The 20018-nt window shown below is 39.6% G+C and overlaps 2 protein-coding genes across 2 annotated transcripts in view; both read right to left on the minus strand.

The window, feature by feature from the left end:
* Window positions 1-20018, minus strand: part of Dennd1a (DENN domain containing 1A) — a 1920886-nt gene that overhangs the window by 713805 nt on the left and 1187063 nt on the right.
* Window positions 2514-3469, minus strand: LOC100768346 (olfactory receptor 1L8). Its single transcript, XM_027423590.2, has one exon. The coding sequence runs from the start codon at window positions 3444-3446 to the stop codon at window positions 2514-2516; it is 933 nt and encodes a 310-aa protein (XP_027279391.1). The 5' UTR covers window positions 3447-3469.

Consider the following 20018-nt stretch of genomic DNA (forward strand, 5'->3'; position numbering starts at 1 on the left):
TCTCTCTCTCTCTCTCTCTCTCTCTCTCTCTCTCTCTCTCTCTCTCTCTCTCTCTCTCCTGTTCTCTATTTAAAGTTAGCTCCTAGGAGCTCATGAACACTAAAGTAAAATTTTAAATGTTATGTGGAGTGTCTGGAGAGATGGCTCAGTTGTTAAGAGCATTTGCTGCTCCTCCAAGGAACCCAGGTTCAGTTCTCATCAGCCACCTGATGCTTACAACCATTTGTAACTCCAGTTCCATGGTATCCAATGTTTTCTCCTATCCCCTTGGGGTGGGGTGTGGTACCAGGCATGCATGTGGCAATAGACATATATGCAGGTAAAATACTTATACATATAAAAAATTTTTAAATGTTAGGGAATTATGGGGAGGGCTGGAGGGTAAATTATGGAGTATATTATCATATTTCATCATATATACATATGAAATTATCAAAGAGTGAAAAAGTATATCTGAACATGTCCTCCAGGTTACTCTACGAGGTAGCCTTTCTATGTTCCATTATTCACTCACTTCAGAGACTCTTATTTATTAAAAATCCATTAGACACATTTGTTATAAGTTAGGGCCTTTTTAGATCTTTTACTTATTTTGTCCTTCATGTATTTGTGGGGGATACATTAATTTCTTCCCAAAGAAAACAATGTTTCTGTGGAAGCCTTTAGTTTGGAGTGAAGAGTCAAAAGTTTAGGATGTCTCCTACAGACAGTGTTTCCGGACATGGATTGCTGCCTGCATGATCAAACTGTCCCAAGTTCCAGTATACACAGGGAAGGGGGTCACAAAGCACCGTCTCTAGCTGGGAAGTTATCAGCTGTTGAAGGCTACAGGAGTAGGGAGAGTCCATTTTCTTTAGGGATGGAGTTCTGATAGGTTGTCCATTCTCCAGAGGATGACCCTGCATCCTTTCACTCACAGGCATCGCTGACAGGATTCAGAAGGTTTACAAACAGGAAATAAAGCTGGGATTTGGCGAGGTCTGGGAAGACTTGGAGTGGAGCAGCAGGGAATGGATTTGATTTATAAATAAACTAAAATTTTGAATTACAAAAAACACAAGGTGAAATAAATACTCCAAAGACAAGTTTTGACCTCTGTGATTGTATCTTACAGAGTTATCAAGTTATCTGCCCAAAGCTGGTGTGCCAAATAATGTTTTCAGACACTCAAGCACTTAAAAAACTTCTTTTCAACAGATTTTATTAGAACAAATTTTAACATTATGAATGGATCCAAGAAAGAAGAAGTACCCTGCTTTGCCCTCCCCCACACTTCCCCTCTTACCCAGGCACTACACACATGTATGTTCATTTTGTTCCATATTTTTTTATCTTTATTGAGGCATGATCACACTACAGAATCTTGACTGGCTTGGAGCTCACTGTGTACCCAAGTTGACCTCAAACTCACAGAGACCCACTTGTCTCTGACTCCTGGGTGCCAGGATTATCTGTGCTCACCTCCATACCCTCCAGGATTAGCGGTGCTCACCTTCATACCCTGCTTTGCTCCATATCTTGACCCTTCCTCCTCAATAGCTTTTCAAGGCAGCAATAAAATATATTTGATTCTTTGAGCTTTCAGCATATGATAGTATTCTATGAAAATAACCACGTCTTTATTTCTTGATTGATAGTATTTTAAATTGCTGCCATTTTTCCTGTTTGAAACTGAAATTACTGGAACATATTTAAATGTATCCAAACATATCCTAGTGTTCAGTACAGATTTACAGAAGTATTAGTCAGTATACATTTATGATGATAATGCTAAATTATAATGCTGTGAGTACAAATTTCTAGGAAAAGCAACATATTTTGCATATATTGTTTTCATTACCCCTGTGTGGAATGAATAATTTCCAAGCAGTTGTTTCTATTTCTTATTCTATTAACAATTTTAATTACATGGTAACATATGAGAGAAAAATAATAGAAAACAAAACCACAGTAGTATAATTTGGATGAAATAGAAAATAATGGAAAATTAGACAAAAATCAGATTAGGGCAAGAAACATTTCAGTGAGAAAAAACCTAGAATTTCCCCAAAGTGATAAAGAATAGCTAAAATGTAATCATCATTCTTATCCCTTCCCATTCTTTCTTCATCCTTATCTTCAATTTGCAGAAGCATTCAACTGATACAAATTATATAATTTTAAGTGATATTTTGAAATGTGTGAAATTATCGAGGAGCAGTCAAATAAATGCTGAGAAATTATCTCAGGAAATATTTGAGAGAAAACATTAGTTTCAAAGCAGTATTTGGAAGATGGGAAAACAGAGAATGTGATAGAGGCAAAGAGAGAAATAGGGAATATGGACATCATGCTTACACAAGTGCGAGGAATGACTGATAGCCAGTACATCAGTGATGTACTGTCTCCTATAGACTTGCCTTGTATGCATTAACAAACACTGACCTCTGACAACTAGGCTGTTCACCAAAAATCAGCAGAAATAAGCCAGTTTCCAATGGAGTAGACTTGTAGGTCTGTCAAGAGGATGCTTCTTAGACTCGCCTTCTGCTCATGAGCTTCCTCAGGCCCTGCTTCAGGTCTTTGTTTCTCAGGCTGTAGATGAAAGGGTTTAACATAGATGTCAAAACCGTGTAGACAAGTGTTGCTATATGGTCCTTGACAGTGTAAGTAGACACTGGCTGTAAATACACATAGAAGATACTTCCATAAAAGAGGGTTACCACGGTGAGGTGGGATCCACAGGTGGAAAAGGCTTTGTGTTTCCCAGCAGCAGAAGGAATCTTTAGAACCATAAGGAGGATTCTTATGTAGGAGAAAGCAATGCATAGAAATGGGGTCACCAAAACAAGAGCTCCTTCTGTCACTATCACAATCTCGTTGACAAATGTAGAGGAGCAAGATAATTTTATCAGAGGACTGAGGTCACAGAGAAAGTGGTGAATAACATTGGAGTCACAAAAAGTAAGACAATTCAGTAAAAGTGTGTGCAGCAGTGAGTGGAGGTGAGGAAGAGAGCAAGAGATGGTTACCAGTAGGACACATCGGTGGTGGTTCATGATGGTGACATAGTGGAAAGGGTTGCAGATGGCCACGTAGCGGTCAAAAGCCATGACTGCCAGAAGACAGCTATCACTGTTGCCCAAGGCATAGAGAAAATACATTTGTGTCAGACACCCAGCATAGGAAATGGTCTTTTTTTCTGACAGAAAATTCACCAGCATCTTTGGGACAATGGTAGTAGTGAAGCAAATATCAGTGAAAGACAGAAAACTCAAGAAAAAATACATGGGAGTCTGTAGATGAGGGTCAGAGTAGATGGCCAGAATGATGAGCAAGTTCCCTGCTATAGTGACCAGGTAAATGGTGAGGAGGAGGATAAAGAGTGGCTTTTGGTCCTCAGGCCGAGAGGAAAGTCCCAGCAGGATGAATTCAGAGACACTGATGTTTTGGTTAACTCTTTCCATTGATTTTGATCCAGTTACTCACAAGAAGCTGTTATTTAACACATCTGATGATCCAATTCATGAGAACTCAGCAAGTCTTTATTCCATGTTTCTATGATATGATGATGAGAATTCAATGGTTCTTTTTATATTTTGCTTTCTCCAAAACCTGTGTCATAGATGGCCTTAAGGCCAAAGTAGATAGAGAGAAAACCAAAAACCAGATTAGGGTTCCTTTGGATCTTGGGAGTTAATAGTTCAAGAACTATTTGAAATTACAAAGATTAAAGGAAAGAAGTGCCACGCTCCAAGGAATGGCCAGGAGTGCAGGCAGCTTTTTCCAGCTCACCTCGACATCCGAAGTCTTTGCTTCCAGCTTTCTCCAGGAATTTGCAAATCTGCAATTGGTTCCAAATCTGTCTCTCAACCAGGATTCAACTTCATTCTTCTCTGACTGAAACTGGTTAAGAATCATAACAGGAAATAAAGACGGACCAATAACTGCTCAAAGGGGCAATGCACCTCCCTTCTTTGACCTCAACTCCTCATTTTCCCCCAACCTCTGGGTCCCATCATGATGCTACTTTCTCAGCTCTACTCTCAAAAGACAGAGCTATCCTGACTCCAGAGGCAAAGGCAGAAGTCCAGCTAGAGTCTCGTGGTTTAAACTTTGCTAAATCTGGTTCTGGGATCCTTCTGAGGATGACAGTTGTGTGATGACCTCTCAAGGAAGATTTTTCTGTGATTGCTTTAAGTAGAGAAAATTTGAATCATAGTTACCAGAGCTCACTCCATGGGGATGGGATCCCTGAGGCTTCCTTCCAATGTTGAAGCTGATCTCAGACTGCTTTAACTTGATTCCAGTATCTCAGGGGCATAATTTTGAGCAATGATTATTAAGGGAATAGATGTATGTGGATGAATATTTTTGTGTTGGGGGAATTTGCTTATTTATATTAATCCTCTGAGAATTTCCTACAATGTATTTTGATCAACACGAGCCCCCACTTCTCCCAGATCAACTCTCTGCTTAGTTATTTTAACTGTTGTGTGTCTAATTTGCAATTCTCTGTTGACACCTGAAGTGAACTATCTTTTCATATTTGTATTGACTATTTGTATATCTTCTCTGGTGAAATGTCTGCTAAGGTCTTCAGCTCAGTAGTCTACCATCCCACACATAGCTTCCCTTCCATTTTCATGCCATGTGTGTCTTGTTGACCCTCAACCACTTCTTTTTTTCTAGCACACTCTGATGGTTCTCTTTGTAGTTTCATAGCCTGTGTTCACACTCAACTCCACTTACATCCACACAGATGGAATTCATAAGCTAGGATTCACATGAGAGACAGAATGTACAATTTTGTGCTTTCCAAGTGTGGGTTACTTAGTATGATGCTCTCCAGATTGTGATGGCGATTCTTGGTTGTCGGCTTGACTGCATCTGGAATTAACTGAAACCCAAATGGCTGGGCACACCTGTGAGTTTTTTTCCCATAAATCATTTGCAATGGAAAGAGCCAATTCTAATCCTGATCTTTGAGATGGGAAGGCACATCTTTAATCTTCCCCGCACCTTCTTCTGGCAGCCTATACAAAGACATGGAAGAAGGGATCTCTCTCTTTGCCTGTTTGCCCTCACTCTCACTGTTAAGTCCATTCCTTCACTGACCTTAGAACCTATTTCTTGAGAATTCTGGAATATACTGAAGACCAGATGAAACATCCAGCCTTGTGGACTAAACAACTACTGGATTCTTGGGCCTTCTGTTCATACACAACCATAGTTGAACTAGACGGATGATAGTCTGTAAGCCACTCTAATGAAATTACTATATATATATATATATATATATATATATATATATAGAGAGAGAGAGAGAGAGAGAGAGAGAATTTGTTGTTTTTCTGTCAGCTTAGTAACCACACCTGAATCTAGTACTATTTTAACTGTCATCTGTGGTCTGACACTCAGACCATAGCCTGGCTGGATTTCCAGTCCAGCCAGCACTGGCTCACCGGAAAGCTAGCTCAGAGTAGCCAAGAAGCAAGAGACCCAGCAAGAGAAGCATCTCTCCATTCCAAATGAAAAAGACTGTGAATCTCTAACTCTCTCCCTGCGCCTTCCCAGGCATCTCTCTATCTGTATTCCTGGCTCCCTCTGTCCTCTCTATGGCTAATTCCTGTCAACTAGCTACTAGCTCTGCCCCATGATCCAAGGTTAATTTTATTAACACAGTCTTGGAGTTTCACAGTGTGATCAAATGTCCCACAAGGGAGATTTATCCCATATGTTCTGTCTCTCTAGAGAACCCTGACTAACACATATGTCTACCCATTTCCCTGCCAATTTCATAGTTTAATTTTTCCTTACATCTGAATAAAATTTCATTATAATGTGGTGTGTGTGACATTTTCATTATCCATTCATCCTAACTGATTTCATTTCCTTGTTATTGTGAACATAGTACAGCAAGTACATGATGTGCAAGTATCTCTCTGGCAGAATACATAGCCCAGCAACTGTAAACCACCCAGAAGTGGTACTCATGTGGTGGTTCTATCTTTAATCTTTTAGAGAAACCCCTATGCTAGTTTCCATAATAGCTTAATATTAGTTATCCTCCTACCATGAGCAACTTTCCCTCCTGCCCCACACACTTACTAGTATTTGTTGCTTTACCAGTATCTTTTGCAAAAAAATTTAATTTTGAGGAAGTATGTTTTACCAATTGCTGCTTTTCTAGATTGTACATTTAGCACTTTATCTAAAAGGCTGTCTATCACTAACCTCCAATAATACAGGTTTTCTGGGGCTGGAGAAATGGCTCAGTGGTTAAAAGCATGGACTATAAATAAATAAATAAATAAATAAATAAATAAATAAATAAATAAATAAATACCCAGACACTGCCAAGGCCCCAGTAACAGTTCTGGCTCCATTCACAGGTCCAGATAGGCCAGGGGCTGTTTCTGGTTCCGGTTCTGCGGCCCTGCGCAGGGACACCTGATGCCAGGGGCGTGCGGACAGGATCCAAACTCAATGGCAGGATCTAGCACACCCAGAGACTGCCAAGGCCCTGGTAACAGTCCCACCTCCATCCACGAGAAGAGGACAGACATCAGAGTATTGGAACTGTTTGCATCTACCAGAAGGGAACCTTAGTTCCATACCCACCAGGAGAGGAAGAGATTCCTGCTACACCCACCAGAAGAAAGTATGAGAAAAGCGCAAAGTAAAAGCACATTCAACAACAGAAAACCCAATATGACACCTCCGGAGACTAGGAACCATACACCAGCAAGACTTGAACATCACAATGCAGATGAATCAGAAGAGAATGACCTTAAAAACATCTGCATGAAAATGATAGAGGGCCTCAAAGAGGACATGAGAAAATCCCTTAAAGAAATGGAAGAAAAAGAAAACCAAAAAATACAAGATATGAACAAATCTCTCAAGGAAACAGTTCAAGACCTAAAAACTGAAATAGAGACAATAAAGAAAGCACAATCTGAGGGAATGCTGGAAATAGAAAAGCTGGGTAAACAATCAGGAACTACACATGCAAGCATAACCCATAGAATACAAGAGACAGAAGAGAGAATCTCAGGAGTTGAAGATACACTAGTAGAAATAGGCTCATCATCCAAAGTAAATCTTAAATCCAAAAAATCCCTAACACAAACTATCCAGGAAATAAGTGATACCATGAAAAGACTATACCTAAGAATAATAGGTATAGAAGAAGGTGAAGAAATCCAACTCAAAGGCGCAGAAAACATATTCAACAAAATCATAGAAGAAAACTTTCCCAACCTAAAGAAAGACATGCCGATGAAAGTACAAGAAGCCTACAGAACACCAAATAGACTGAACCAAAATAAAAGGTCTTCACGACACATAATAATCAAAACATCAAACATACAGAATAAAGAGAAAATATTAAGAGCAGCAAAGGAAAAATGTCAAGTAACACATAAAGGCAAACCTATCAGAATTACACCTGATTTTTCCATGGAAACTCTGAAAGCCAGAAGGTCCTGCATAGATATTTTACCTACATAAGAGACCAAGGATGCCAGCCCAGACTATTATACCCAGCAAAGCTTTCAATCAACATAGATGGAGAAAACAATATATTCCATGACAAAACCATATTCAAACAATACATATCCACCAATTCACCCCTACAGAAAGTTCTGGAAGGAAAACTGCAACCCAAGGAAGTTAACTACAACCAGAAAAATATAGGCAATAGATAATCCCACTTTACCAACAGCCAAAAGGAAAAAGGGATAGAATCCGACACATAATTTCACAACCACCACCAAATTAAAAAAAACAACAAAAATGAACAATCAATGGTCATTAATATCCCTCAACATTAATCATCTTAACTCACTTATAAAAAGACACAGATTAGCAGAATGGATAAGAAGACAGAATCCATCCTTCTGCTGCATGCAAGAAGCACACCTCAAATTCAAAGATAGACAGTACCTAAGAATTAAAGGTTGGGAAAATTTTTTCCAATCAAATGGACCAAAGAAACAAGCGTGGGTAGCAATCCTAATATCCAACAAATTGGACTTTAAACTAAAATCAATCAAAAGAGATGAAGGAGGTCACTTCTTACTCATCACAGGAGAAATCCATCAGGATGAAGTCTCAATTCTGAACATTTTGCCCCAAATACAAAGGCATCCACGTTTGTAAAAGACGCATTACTAAAACCCAAATCACACATAAAACTGCACACACTTATAGTGGAAGACTTCAACACCACACTCTCACCACTAGACAGGAACACCAGACAGAAACTTAACAAAGAAACAAAGGAACTAATAGAAGTTATGGCACAATTGGGTTTATAAATATCTATAGAACATTCCAACCAAATACAAAACAATATACCTTCTTCTCAGCGCCACATGGAACCTTCTCTAATATCGACCACATATTTGGCAACATAGCAAACCTCAACAGGTACAAAAAAATTGAAATAATCCCCTGTATCTTATCAGACCACCATGCTTTAAAGTTAGAATTCATCAACAAAACAAATTGCAGAAAGCCAACAAACTCATGGAAATTAAGTAACACCCAATTGCACAATTCCTGGGTCAAGGAAGAAATTAAATATTTCCTAGACTTCAATAAGAATGCAGACACAACATATCCAAACTTATGGGACACTTTGAAAGCAATGATAAGAGGAAAGTTCATAGTACTAAGTACCAACATGAAAAAACAGGAGAATAATCACAATAGAGAATTAACAGTACAACTGAAATCTTTAAAACTCAAAGAAGCCAATACACCTTGGAGGAGCTGATGCCAGGAAATAATCATATTGAGGGCTGAAATCAATAAAATGGAAACTAGGAGAACAATACAAAGAACTCATATAACGAAGAATTGGTTCTTTGAGAAAATCAACAAGATAGACAAACCTTTATCCAAACTTACCAAACAGCAGAGAGAGAACATGCAAATCAACCAAATCAGGAATGAAAAGGGGGACATAACAACAGACACAGAGGAAATCTAGAGAAACATCAGGTCATACTTTGAAAACCTATATTCCTCAAAATTCGAAAATCTAAAGGAAATGGACAATTTTCTAGACAGATTTCACTTACCAACATTAAATCAAGAACAGATAAGCAACTTAAATAGATCTATAACTCCTAATGAAATAGCAGCAGTCATCAGAGCCTCCCAACCAAAAAAAAAAACCCAGGAACAGATGGGCAGAATTCTACCAGAAATTCAAGAAACAGCTAATACCAATTCTCCTCAAAGTATTCCTCACAATAGAAGCAGAAGGATCATTGCCAAACTCTTTTTACAAGGCTTCAACAACCTTGATACCCAAGCCACACAAAGACACAACTAAGAAAGAGAACTACAGACCAATCTGCCTCATGAACATTGATGCAAAAATACTCAATAAAATACTGGCAAATGGAATCCAAGAATCCATCAGAGAAATCATCCATCCTGATCAAGTAGGCTTCATCCCAGGGATGCAAGGATGGTTCAACATACGAAAATCCATCAATGTAATCCACCATATAAACAGACTGAGGAAAAAAAACCACATGATCATCTCACTAGATGTTGGAAAAGCCTTTGACAAAATCCAACACTCCTTCATGATAAAGGTATTGGAGAAAGCAGAGATAACAGGAACATACCTTAACATAATAAAAGCAATATACAGCAAGCTGACAGCCAACATCAAATGGAATAGAGTAAAAAACCCTAATATTAACCCACACACTTATGAACACCTCATTTTGGACAAACAAGCTAAAGGTTTATACGATGGAATAAAGAGAGTGTCTTCAACAAATGGTGCTGGCATAACTGGATGTGGACATGTAGAAGACTGCAGATATATCCAAGTCTATCACCACACACAAAACTTAAGTCCAAATGGATCACAGACCTCAACATAAATCCAGCCACACTGAACCTATTAGAAGACAAAGTGGGAAATACCCTTGAATTAATTGGTACAGGAGACCGCTTCCCAAACATTACACCAGTAGCACAGACACTGAGGTCAACAATTGATAAATGGGACCTCCTGAAACTGAGAAGCTTCTGTAAGGCAAAGGACACAGTCAGCAAGACAAAACGGCAGCCCACAGACTGGAAAAGATCTTCACCAACCCCACATCTGACAGAGGGCTGATCTCCAAAATATACCAAGAACTCAAGAAGCTATTCTCCAAAACACCAAACAATCCAATTAAAATGTGGGAACTAAAAGTACAGAACTAAATAGACAGTCTCAATAGAGGACTCTAAAATGGCTGAAAGACACATAAGAAAATGCTCAACATCCTTAGCCATCAGGGAAATGCAAAATCAAAACAACTCTGAGATATTATCTTACTCCTGTCAGAATGGCTAAAAGCCAAAACACCAATGGCAGTTTATGCTGGAGAGGATTTGGAGAAAGGGGAACACTCCTCCACTGGTGGTGGGAGTGCCAACTTTACAGCCACTTTGGAAATCTGTATGGCAACTCCTCAAGAAAATGGGGATCAGGCTACCACAAGATCCAGCAATTCCACTCTTAGGCATATACCCAAAAGAAGCACATTCATATAGCAAGGATATCTGTTCAACGATGTTCATAGCAGCACTATTTGTAATAGTCAGAAACTGGAAGCAGCCTAGATGCCCCTCAACCAAAGAATGGATAGAGAAAATGTGGTACATTTACACATTGGAGTACTACCCAGCAGAAAAGAAAAACAATGGAATATTGAAATTTGCAGGAAAATGGTTGGAACTAGAAGAAACCATTCTGAGTGAGGTAACCCAATCACAAAAAGACAAACATGGTATGTACTCACTCATATGTGGATTTTAGACATAGAATAAAGGATTACCAGCCTACAATCCACACTGCCAGAGAAACTAGTAAACAAGGAGGACCCTAAGAGAGACATACATGGTGCCCTGGAGAAGGGAAAAGGGTAAAGATCTCCTGAGCAAATTGGGAGCATGGGAAGAGGGGGGAGGGAACTAGGAGAATGAGAAGGGGAGAAGAGGAGGGGTAAGGAAGAAATGTGCAAGCAGAAACTTTGAGTTGGGGGAAGAATTGAAGAAAACATGAATGGAGATACTGTAATAGAGGGAAACATTTTAGGTTTACAGAGAAATCAGACACTAGGGAAAGTTCTGGAGATCTACAAAGATGACGCCAGATAACAATCTAAGCAACAAAGGAGAAGAAACCTTAAATGCCCTCCCCTGATAATGAGATTGATGACTGACTTATATGTCACCCTATAGCCCTCATCCAGAAGCTGGTACCCACAAGTACCCACAAGTACTCACTGAACTGAACTGGAATCCAGTTGCAGAGAAGGATGAGTGATGAGCAAGGGTTCATACCAGGCTGGTAAAACCCACAAAAACAGCTGTCCTGAACACCCCAGACTGCTAGCTGGGATAAAAGCATGCAACTGATTGACCCCAGGAACATGGGTTTTAGTGAGGAAACCTAGGAAATCTACAGGACCTCCTGTGGTTGTTCAGTACTTATCCCAAGCATAGGTGTGGACTTTGGGAGCCCATTCCACATAGAGGAATACTGCCTGAGCGAAGACACATGGGGGTGGGCCTAGGCCTTATTCCAAAGGACACAATAGACTCTGATGACACCCTATGGAAGGCCTCACACTCTAGGGGGAGCAGAAAAGATATGTGATAGGTAGGGTTTTAGTTGGGGGGGTTAGGGGAGGAGTGGAGGCAGAGGGAACTGGGATTGACATGTAAAACAATCTTGTTTCCAATTCAAATTTTAAAAAGAAAAATGAATAAATAAATAGCACTGACTGCTTTCCCAGAGGACCCAGGATCAATTCCTAGCACCTAAATGCAGTTCACAATTGTCTATAACTCCAGTTCTAAGGGGATCTGCACCTTCATTTGACCTCTGGGCACTGAATATATATGGTACCCAGAGATGGTATACAGATATTCATGCAGCCAACACACCCATGCACATAAAATAAATATAATAAATGTTTTGTTATTAAAACCATCCTGAATGAGGTAACCCAGACACAGAAAGACAAATACAGTATGTACTCACTCATAAGTGAATACTAGATGTTAATCAAAGGATAATCAGACTACAATCCACAGCTCCAGAGAAGCTAGGTAACAATGAGGGTTCTAAGACTAAGACAGACACAGGGATTGCCCTAGGAAGGGGAAATAGATGAGATCCCCTGGGCAAACTGGGGGGCAGGGGAGTAGAGGGGAGGGAAGGGGCTGTGAACATGAGGGAATGGGATGGTTGAGTTGGGGAAGGAATGGAGTGGGAGAGCAGTGAAAAAGACATCTTGATAGAGGGGCCCATTATGGGATTAGGGAGAACCCTGGTGCTAGGGAAATTCCCAGGAATCCACAGGATGACCCCAGCTAAGACTCCTAGCAATAGTGAACTGACTTTCCCCTGTACTCATATTGGTGACTATCTTAACTCATCATATACCCTTCATTCAGTAATTGATGGAAGCAGATGCAGAGATCTGTAGCCAAGCATTGGCTGAGCTCCTGGACTTCAGTTGAGTAGATGGAGGATGAATTATATGAGCAAAAATCATGATGGGGAAACCCACAGAGATATCTGACCCAAGTTCATGGGAGTCCATGGACACTAGACCACCAGCTCGGGAGACTGCATGGGACCTAACTAGGCTTGATCTCTTTGAGGGAACCCTCGAAGTGGGATCAGGAGCTATCCCTGGTGCATGGGTTGGCCATTTGGAACCTATTCCCTATGGTGGGATGTCTTACTCAGCCTTGATATAGGGGTTGGGGGCCTTGGTCCTTCCTCAACTTAATGTGCCAGGTTTTGTTAACTTCCCATGGGAGGCCTTGCCCTTTCTGAGGAGTAGAGGGGGTAGGATTTGCAGGGAGGTGAGGGGAGAGTGGGAGGAAGAGATGGAGGGGGAACTATATTTAGGATGAGTAAAATTTTTAAAATGAAAAAAGGTAACATATATTTTCTGATAATTTATCTCCTGTGAGTTCTATAATTATGTATTTTACCCCTGACCTGATCCACTCAATATAGAAGTCGGGTTAACAGTGTGTATTTATACTCAACTGTTTTGTTTTTAACAATGAACCAGGTATGATGACATACATCTATAATCCCAAGGATCAGGAGGCTGACACAGGAGGGCTATGAGTCCTGGGACAGCCTGAGCTATACAGTAAGTTCTAGGCCAGCCTAGGATGCAGAATGATAACCCATCTCAACAAACAATAGGAGACATGAAAATTCCAGACAAAGATGTGGGGAAACACATCCACATTTGTCTAGACAGACTTTCATTTTCCTTTCTCTTCTTTCATGTGATGTGTTTTGAATATATTTTTTCTCCTCCCCCAGCTCTTTCCAGGTCCTTCACACCTCCCTACCCTCCTATCTTCCTTCTTCTTCTTCTTCTTCTTCTTCTTCTTCTTCTTCTTCTTCTTCTTCTTCTTCTTCTTCTTCTTCTTCTTCTTTTTCTTCTTCCTCTCTCTCTCTCTCTCTCTCTCTCTGTCTCTCTCTCTCTCAGAAAAAAGCAACAAAAGATGAAAGTCAAAATTAAGAAATAAAACCAATACAAGAAAATCACAAGTAGATTGGACTAACATAAGTTTAAAGCTCACTATTCATCTAACTATATAGGTAGGAAAGAAGCATCTCACAAATGGTTTTATCTATCTCTCTATCTATTTATCTATCTACCTATCTCTGTATCTATCTAGAAATCATCCATCTACATACATATCTATCTGCCTATCTGTTTATCATGTATCAAATCAGAATATAAAAACATACTTTAATGGAAAATTGATAGCATGTAACAAACATGATTTGAGTATCTAATTTATACAAGGAGTTATATCACTGACCATATGACACATACATCATTCAAACTCAATTTATAACAAAGAAAAATTAATTTAAAACACTATGAGATACTGCAGCATAGTCAAAGAAGAGGAGCTGGGTGTAATGTAATGGCAGAATGTTTACAGTTCCATCACCAGCACCACAAAAAATAAATGAATAAAATTTAAAAGTTTAATAATATAAGTCTTGATGAGCATTTGGAACTGCCCAAACTCTCTTTTATTACAAATGGAAACATAAATTGTTAAAATCTTCTGGGTTACCATTAATATTGATTATTTTCCCTAGCTAATATTTCACTCTTTTTTTGAGACTGAATACAATTGCAGCATTTCTTCAATCCATTTCTTCTCTCCTCCTCTCCTCTCACATACCCCTTCCTGCTTTCTTTTGAGTTCATATCCCTTTTTATTGTTGTTACACACACACACACACACACACACACACACACACACACACACACATTCCTAAATACAACCTGCTTGGTCTGTATAATGTTACCCATAACTATGTTTTCAGGACTATTTGGAATTGCATAAGCAATTAGTGTGCTCTTCTGGGGAAGACTATTTCCCCTTCTCTAAGCTGGAAACATAGTTAACTACTCAGTTCTAGTGAACTCATGAATATTGAAGGAGACTCTACAATCACTAATTAACTAAACCATCACAATCTCTAACAACAATCTATAAACATTTGTTCTTACACCCAAGGATAAATGTAGTCATCAAGGAAATGTCTTGGACAATCTATAAATGAAATAGAAATCCCTCTTGACAGCCACAGTATGTTCCCTCTCCCTGGGGACTCAGAGACAATTAGCTCCTCTCCTCACCAGTGGGAACTCTGTGGCATTCACACCTGGTAAATAGTCCCATATGTGCCCCTCCAGGCTTTCTTGTTCAAATGTTGTCACTTCAGGAATATATCCCCCAACATACAAACCTTGGGTTTCCATTTCCACTATATGACATAAAGAGTTTGAATCTCTAAAAAGGGCTGGAATGTGAATTTGTCATTGTCTGAAAGGAACAGTGGTGACTGCAGAACCCCAGAGCTTTATAGCCACCAAGACTGGTTGAAAACAGTTGGGTAAGTGTTCAGTCAGATGACCACTGTTCAGGTGTGGGCTTTTCTGCTTACTCACTAAGTCCTACTTAGACAAACAACTGAGTTATTGCAATTTATTATATTTCTCACTGTTCTTTGACCATGGTTTTCTTGCCAGACTAAGGACTGTCACATGTCATGGTCAGTTTATATTTTTAGTCTTGTTGCTTCTACTATTTATAGATAACTTCACTTCTTTATATTTTAGTTTCTTTTCAAAAAGTAAAAAAAAATGATGGAGTATATAAACACTTTTAGCACAGTGCCTAAACAGGACACAATACATAACAGTCAATGCATTGACTTTCCTAGATGCTTTGTCATTGCCTCCTTAGCTAATAAATGACAAAAATAGAGGACTTAATTCAGGTCTGCCTTATACCCCGAGTCTGCACCCTTGAAAAACAAGTGATTTCATGTCTTGTTATCAGGACAAAATGAGAACGAAATTAAAGTTGAAAGTCAAAGGGCAGTTACTCCATGTCTTTCTGGGATGTCAGAATACAGCCATCACTCAACTGCTCCTTTGTCAAATTTGTTTTGACTCTTCCTCCGTAGATATGTCTCAAAGGTTTACACAAGGGTGTGACAGTGAGGTTGCTGGTCTACATGAGTTCACCTTCAGAGCATAAACTCACTAAAGAGACAACCCAGTTGACACATTTTCATTCAAGTAGTCCAGCCACCTGTGGTCACCTTGAATGCAATTTATCATGTTGCTCATTATTCTTTGACCATCTTGTCTTCCCAGACTAAGAACTGTCACATGTCCTGGGCAGTTTATATTCTTAGTCTTGTTGCTTCTACTCCCGATAGTTAATTACTTCTTCAGGTCTCAAATTTTATTTAAAAATTTCAAAAGAGAGTTTTCCCTGGATTCAAAATAAATAGTCAGAATATACCTTTTTAACATTATAAGCATGGTCATCCTTTCAATGCCAATCCTAGCTTCTGACTATATGTTTACCTTTTTTTGTTTATTACCAGTGTGCAGTTATCCTAGAATCAAAGGGGCTGTGTTCACTGGGACTTAACTTAAATATTTTGCATCCATGGGTATATCTGGCATTAGATAAACAATAAAAGTAAAGAAAAAGTTACAAACATGGTACCCTAGACCTACAGCAGAGTGATTTTAAATAATAGATCTAGGGCTGGGTAGGTATATGGGTAAGTAAGTGTGAGGACTTGAGTTTGAAACCAAAACCCATGTAAAACCAAACACTGTAGCATGCATCTGTCATTTTCATCACTCCTATAGAGACATGGGGGTAGAGGCAAGAGAATTTCAGAAGCTCACAGGCCAGCTTTCTCTGGCTCTTTATCTCCTCTGCTTTCCACACTTGAGCCACATGTGCCCTCTGTCTCCTCTAAATAGATGTGCACATCACCATAGTGGTGTTCATTTATCCCTTTGAGGGACACTTCTAATCTTCAGTCTATTCTTTACCTGTCTGACTTTATCTCATCCATTCCTCCAGTAGTGAGCTACTTGCTAAGCCCTAAACTTAAAGTTATCTGCCAGTGGTGGTAGCATCTTGCTTTCTTTTCTTATGAATCTATTTGTTGAGTCCATGATAACTCTGACCAAAACATTGTCCACATGAAAAAAGGAACCCAAGATAGGGGCTGACACATATAAGTATTCAGTGAACATGGAGTAAATACATGAGTCCTGGTGGTCTCATTAGTGTTAGATTAGTAGCAAATTTAAGGTCACAAACTCTAAGTGAGAATTGTCAGAACTTTTACTTATCTGTGCTTTCTAGGAGACTCGGTTCCTTTTTGAGTATGTCTGTTGTTCCTGTTTCAATAGAGAATTTTCTTCAAAGGCATGTGTCTTATAGGCTTGGTGCAAGTTTAGTGTTAATGGTAGGTGGTGGAAAGTGAAAAGTGGGGCTCAGTCAGAAGCTCTAGCTCCCTCTTTGGAGGGAATTGTGAGATACTTGCCTCTTCCCTTTCTCATTTTTCATGTCACAGTCATAAACTGAGGTTCCAGCTATGAAAAATTGAGAGTTTCTGCTCTACTATGCACTCCCTGACATGGTATGCTACCATGCCACAGACCTAGACAAGTGAGACCATGGACCAAAACCCCAAAACTTAATTGATTTCTCAAGCATTTATCCTAGTGCTATTGGAGCTAATGTGGTACATAAGATCACGACCAGCTCAGGGTCTTTTTAGACCTCATGTCCTTTTAGGTCTCAGTGAAAGAATGCATAACCATAAACATTCAAATGTCATCTTGAATTTGTATCTCTGTTCCCATCAACTCAGTATCTAAGAAAATTTCTTAGTGTACCCTCTTCCATTCTGTCCTTTAGTTCCACTGAATTGTGAAGACAAAAAACCACAGCAGTGTTTCTGAATTTCTCCTCCTGGGCCTCTCTGAGCATCAGGAACAGCAACCTTTCCTCTTTGGTATCTTCTTGATCATATACCTGGTCACTGTGATAGGGAATATGCTCATTGTCCTGGCAATTGGCTCTTATCCACGCCTCCAAACACCCATGTATTTCTTCCTGGCCAACTTCTCCCTCACTGACCTGTGTTTATCATCTACAACAGTCCCCAGGATGCTAGTGGACATCCAAGCTCACAGGCATACCATCCCTTACACTGGATGCCTGTCTCAGATCTATTTCTTCCTGTGGTTCATTGGACTGGATGTTTTCCTGCTGGCAGTGATGGCTTTTGACAGTCTTGTGGCCATATGCTATCCCCTTCACTACACTTTGGTCATGAGTCCCAGATGCTGCATCCTGCTGGTGACCGAATCCCTGTTCCTTGCTCATTCATACTCTCTAACACGCACCATTCTCCTGGCTCAGTTATCCTTCTTCATGGACAACATCATTCCCCATTTCTTTTGTGAACTTCTTCCCTTGTTGAAGCTCTCTTGTTCTGACACTTTCACCAACCAGCATGTGCTACTCCACTGGGGAGGGGCATTTTGATTCCTTCACTAATCATTGTTTCATATATCCACATTGTGGTCACAATTGTGAGAATCCCATCAGCAAGTGCAAAGTGGAAGACCTTCTCCACCTGTGGGTCTCACCTCTCAGCAGTTTTCCTATTCTATGTGTCTGCAATTGGAGTGTACTTCATTCCATCTGCTGCTGATTCAGCCAGTAAGGACAGGATTGCAGCAGTGATGTATGCTGTGGTGACCCCCATGCTGAACCCATTCATCTATAGCCTGAGAAACAAAGATATGAAGACTGCCTTGAGAAGATTCTTGAACAGGAGTATGCTGCAATCTCCATAAGGCAATAAATATCCTTAGGGGAATTTCAGGGGAATAATCTTATAGAATTGGCTTCATGCTGAAGTTAAAATCTTGGATCTTGCACTTGCTAACTTTACAAAGACAGACTTTAAAAAGTTCATGGAGCTGCATTTTCTCATTTAATAAAAGGGGATAAAAACATAATATTTATTGTAAATGTCTCTGATAGGAGTATGTATGCACATATATGTGTGTATTTGCTTGCTTTGCTTCATTTGCTTAGATATTCATTATTGTCAGCAAGATTCAGCATGTTCTCCTAAGGTCAATTTTTCTTCTTTTTTATTAAATGTAACAACAACAGCAAAAACACCAGATGCTCCTAGAGGTTAAATTACCTGTCTAAAATTATACAGATAATTAGTGGCAAAAACAATGGTTACAGTGCACCTAAGTAATCATGAGATCTATATGTTCCTCTCAATCAGTGTTCTTTTTCTCTATTCCCTCACACTGTATGCATGCAGTGGTCCAACCAACCATGTCTCGGTACTACCATGATTCTGTGATAGAGCAGGGCAAATGTGGAGCTATATAATTGACATGTTTAGAGATTCAAGTGTTTCTCCCAGGGCACACACCTCTGTGTTTCAGCGTAGGTCTCTAGTTAGCTATGCCGAATAACTTATGAATCAACCCATATGGTCAAAGACAAGAGTCTCTCTTACTGAATAATTCCCTAGCATGATGCAAAAGTCTTTTTAGATCTATTATAAACTATAACTCACCTATTTAGCTCCTGAATCTCCCAGATGGAACGGAACTAAAGAGTTGTGCTGATAGCCTGTAGACAACTCAAGAGAAACTCTGCCCTTGCAATTCATCTTATGTTAATTCCTTCTCTAAACACTTGTCAGTGTCTTAAGATGTCACTGATGAGTTCAGATTTTAAAATGGTATCTTAATGTCCTCCATCATCCAGCTCAAATAGGATACAGTAAAACAGGCAAAGATCACCTCTGTATGGGACTATTAATTTACAGCCTAAGAAATGAGGAATGAAATTAGACTGATGCTTTATCCCTTGGGCCCTGAGCTGCCACATGACTGCTTGTCTCTGAGAGAATGGTCACTGCAGTTTCCTGAACCTGAGATTTATTTGTTGTGACTTTCACACTTGATAAACACATTTACAACTGAGTATGGGGAGGGAACTGATGACAGCTGTAACTTCTGATACCCTTTGTAATGTCAAATACTCTGAGCAATTCCCTATTCATTGCCCAAACAGTTTGTGTCTTTTTATTCAGATGCCCTGAAGTACACTTGCAAAGACATGCATTCCTATGAAACAAGCATTGATGTCTAAGTTCTGTTTAGCTTAAGTTGTAGAAGAATCAAGGAAGCTATCTCTAGCATAAGTTGTAAAGGAATTGATGAAGTTATCTTTATCCCCAAGAGCATAGACTTCATTGTATCTAATAGAAAGAAACACAAATGAATGTTCTAATGCTTTACACTTAATCAGGTGGTAAGTGTTGTAATTTTAAAAAGTGGCACATGAGAGAAAGATGCTGTGAGACAGAGCTTGGAGGGAGAGGTTTTTAGGGGGGGAGGGGAAAGTGGATGGGAAAAGAAGGAAAGGGAGAAGGGAGACTACCCTCTGGGGACAAAAGCAGCAGAAGAGAAGAGCGGGGAGGAAAGACAGAGAGACAGGCAGAGAAGCAGAGAGAGAGATAGAGAGGGAGAGGGATGGAGAGAGAGAGAAATGGGAGGTATGCAAGGCTCTTTTAAAAGGGAAGG

The sequence above is a fragment of the Cricetulus griseus genome, chromosome 6 (genome assembly GCF_003668045.3).
Source record: "Cricetulus griseus strain 17A/GY chromosome 6, alternate assembly CriGri-PICRH-1.0, whole genome shotgun sequence".
In the NCBI taxonomy this organism is placed as follows: domain Eukaryota; kingdom Metazoa; phylum Chordata; class Mammalia; order Rodentia; family Cricetidae; genus Cricetulus; species Cricetulus griseus.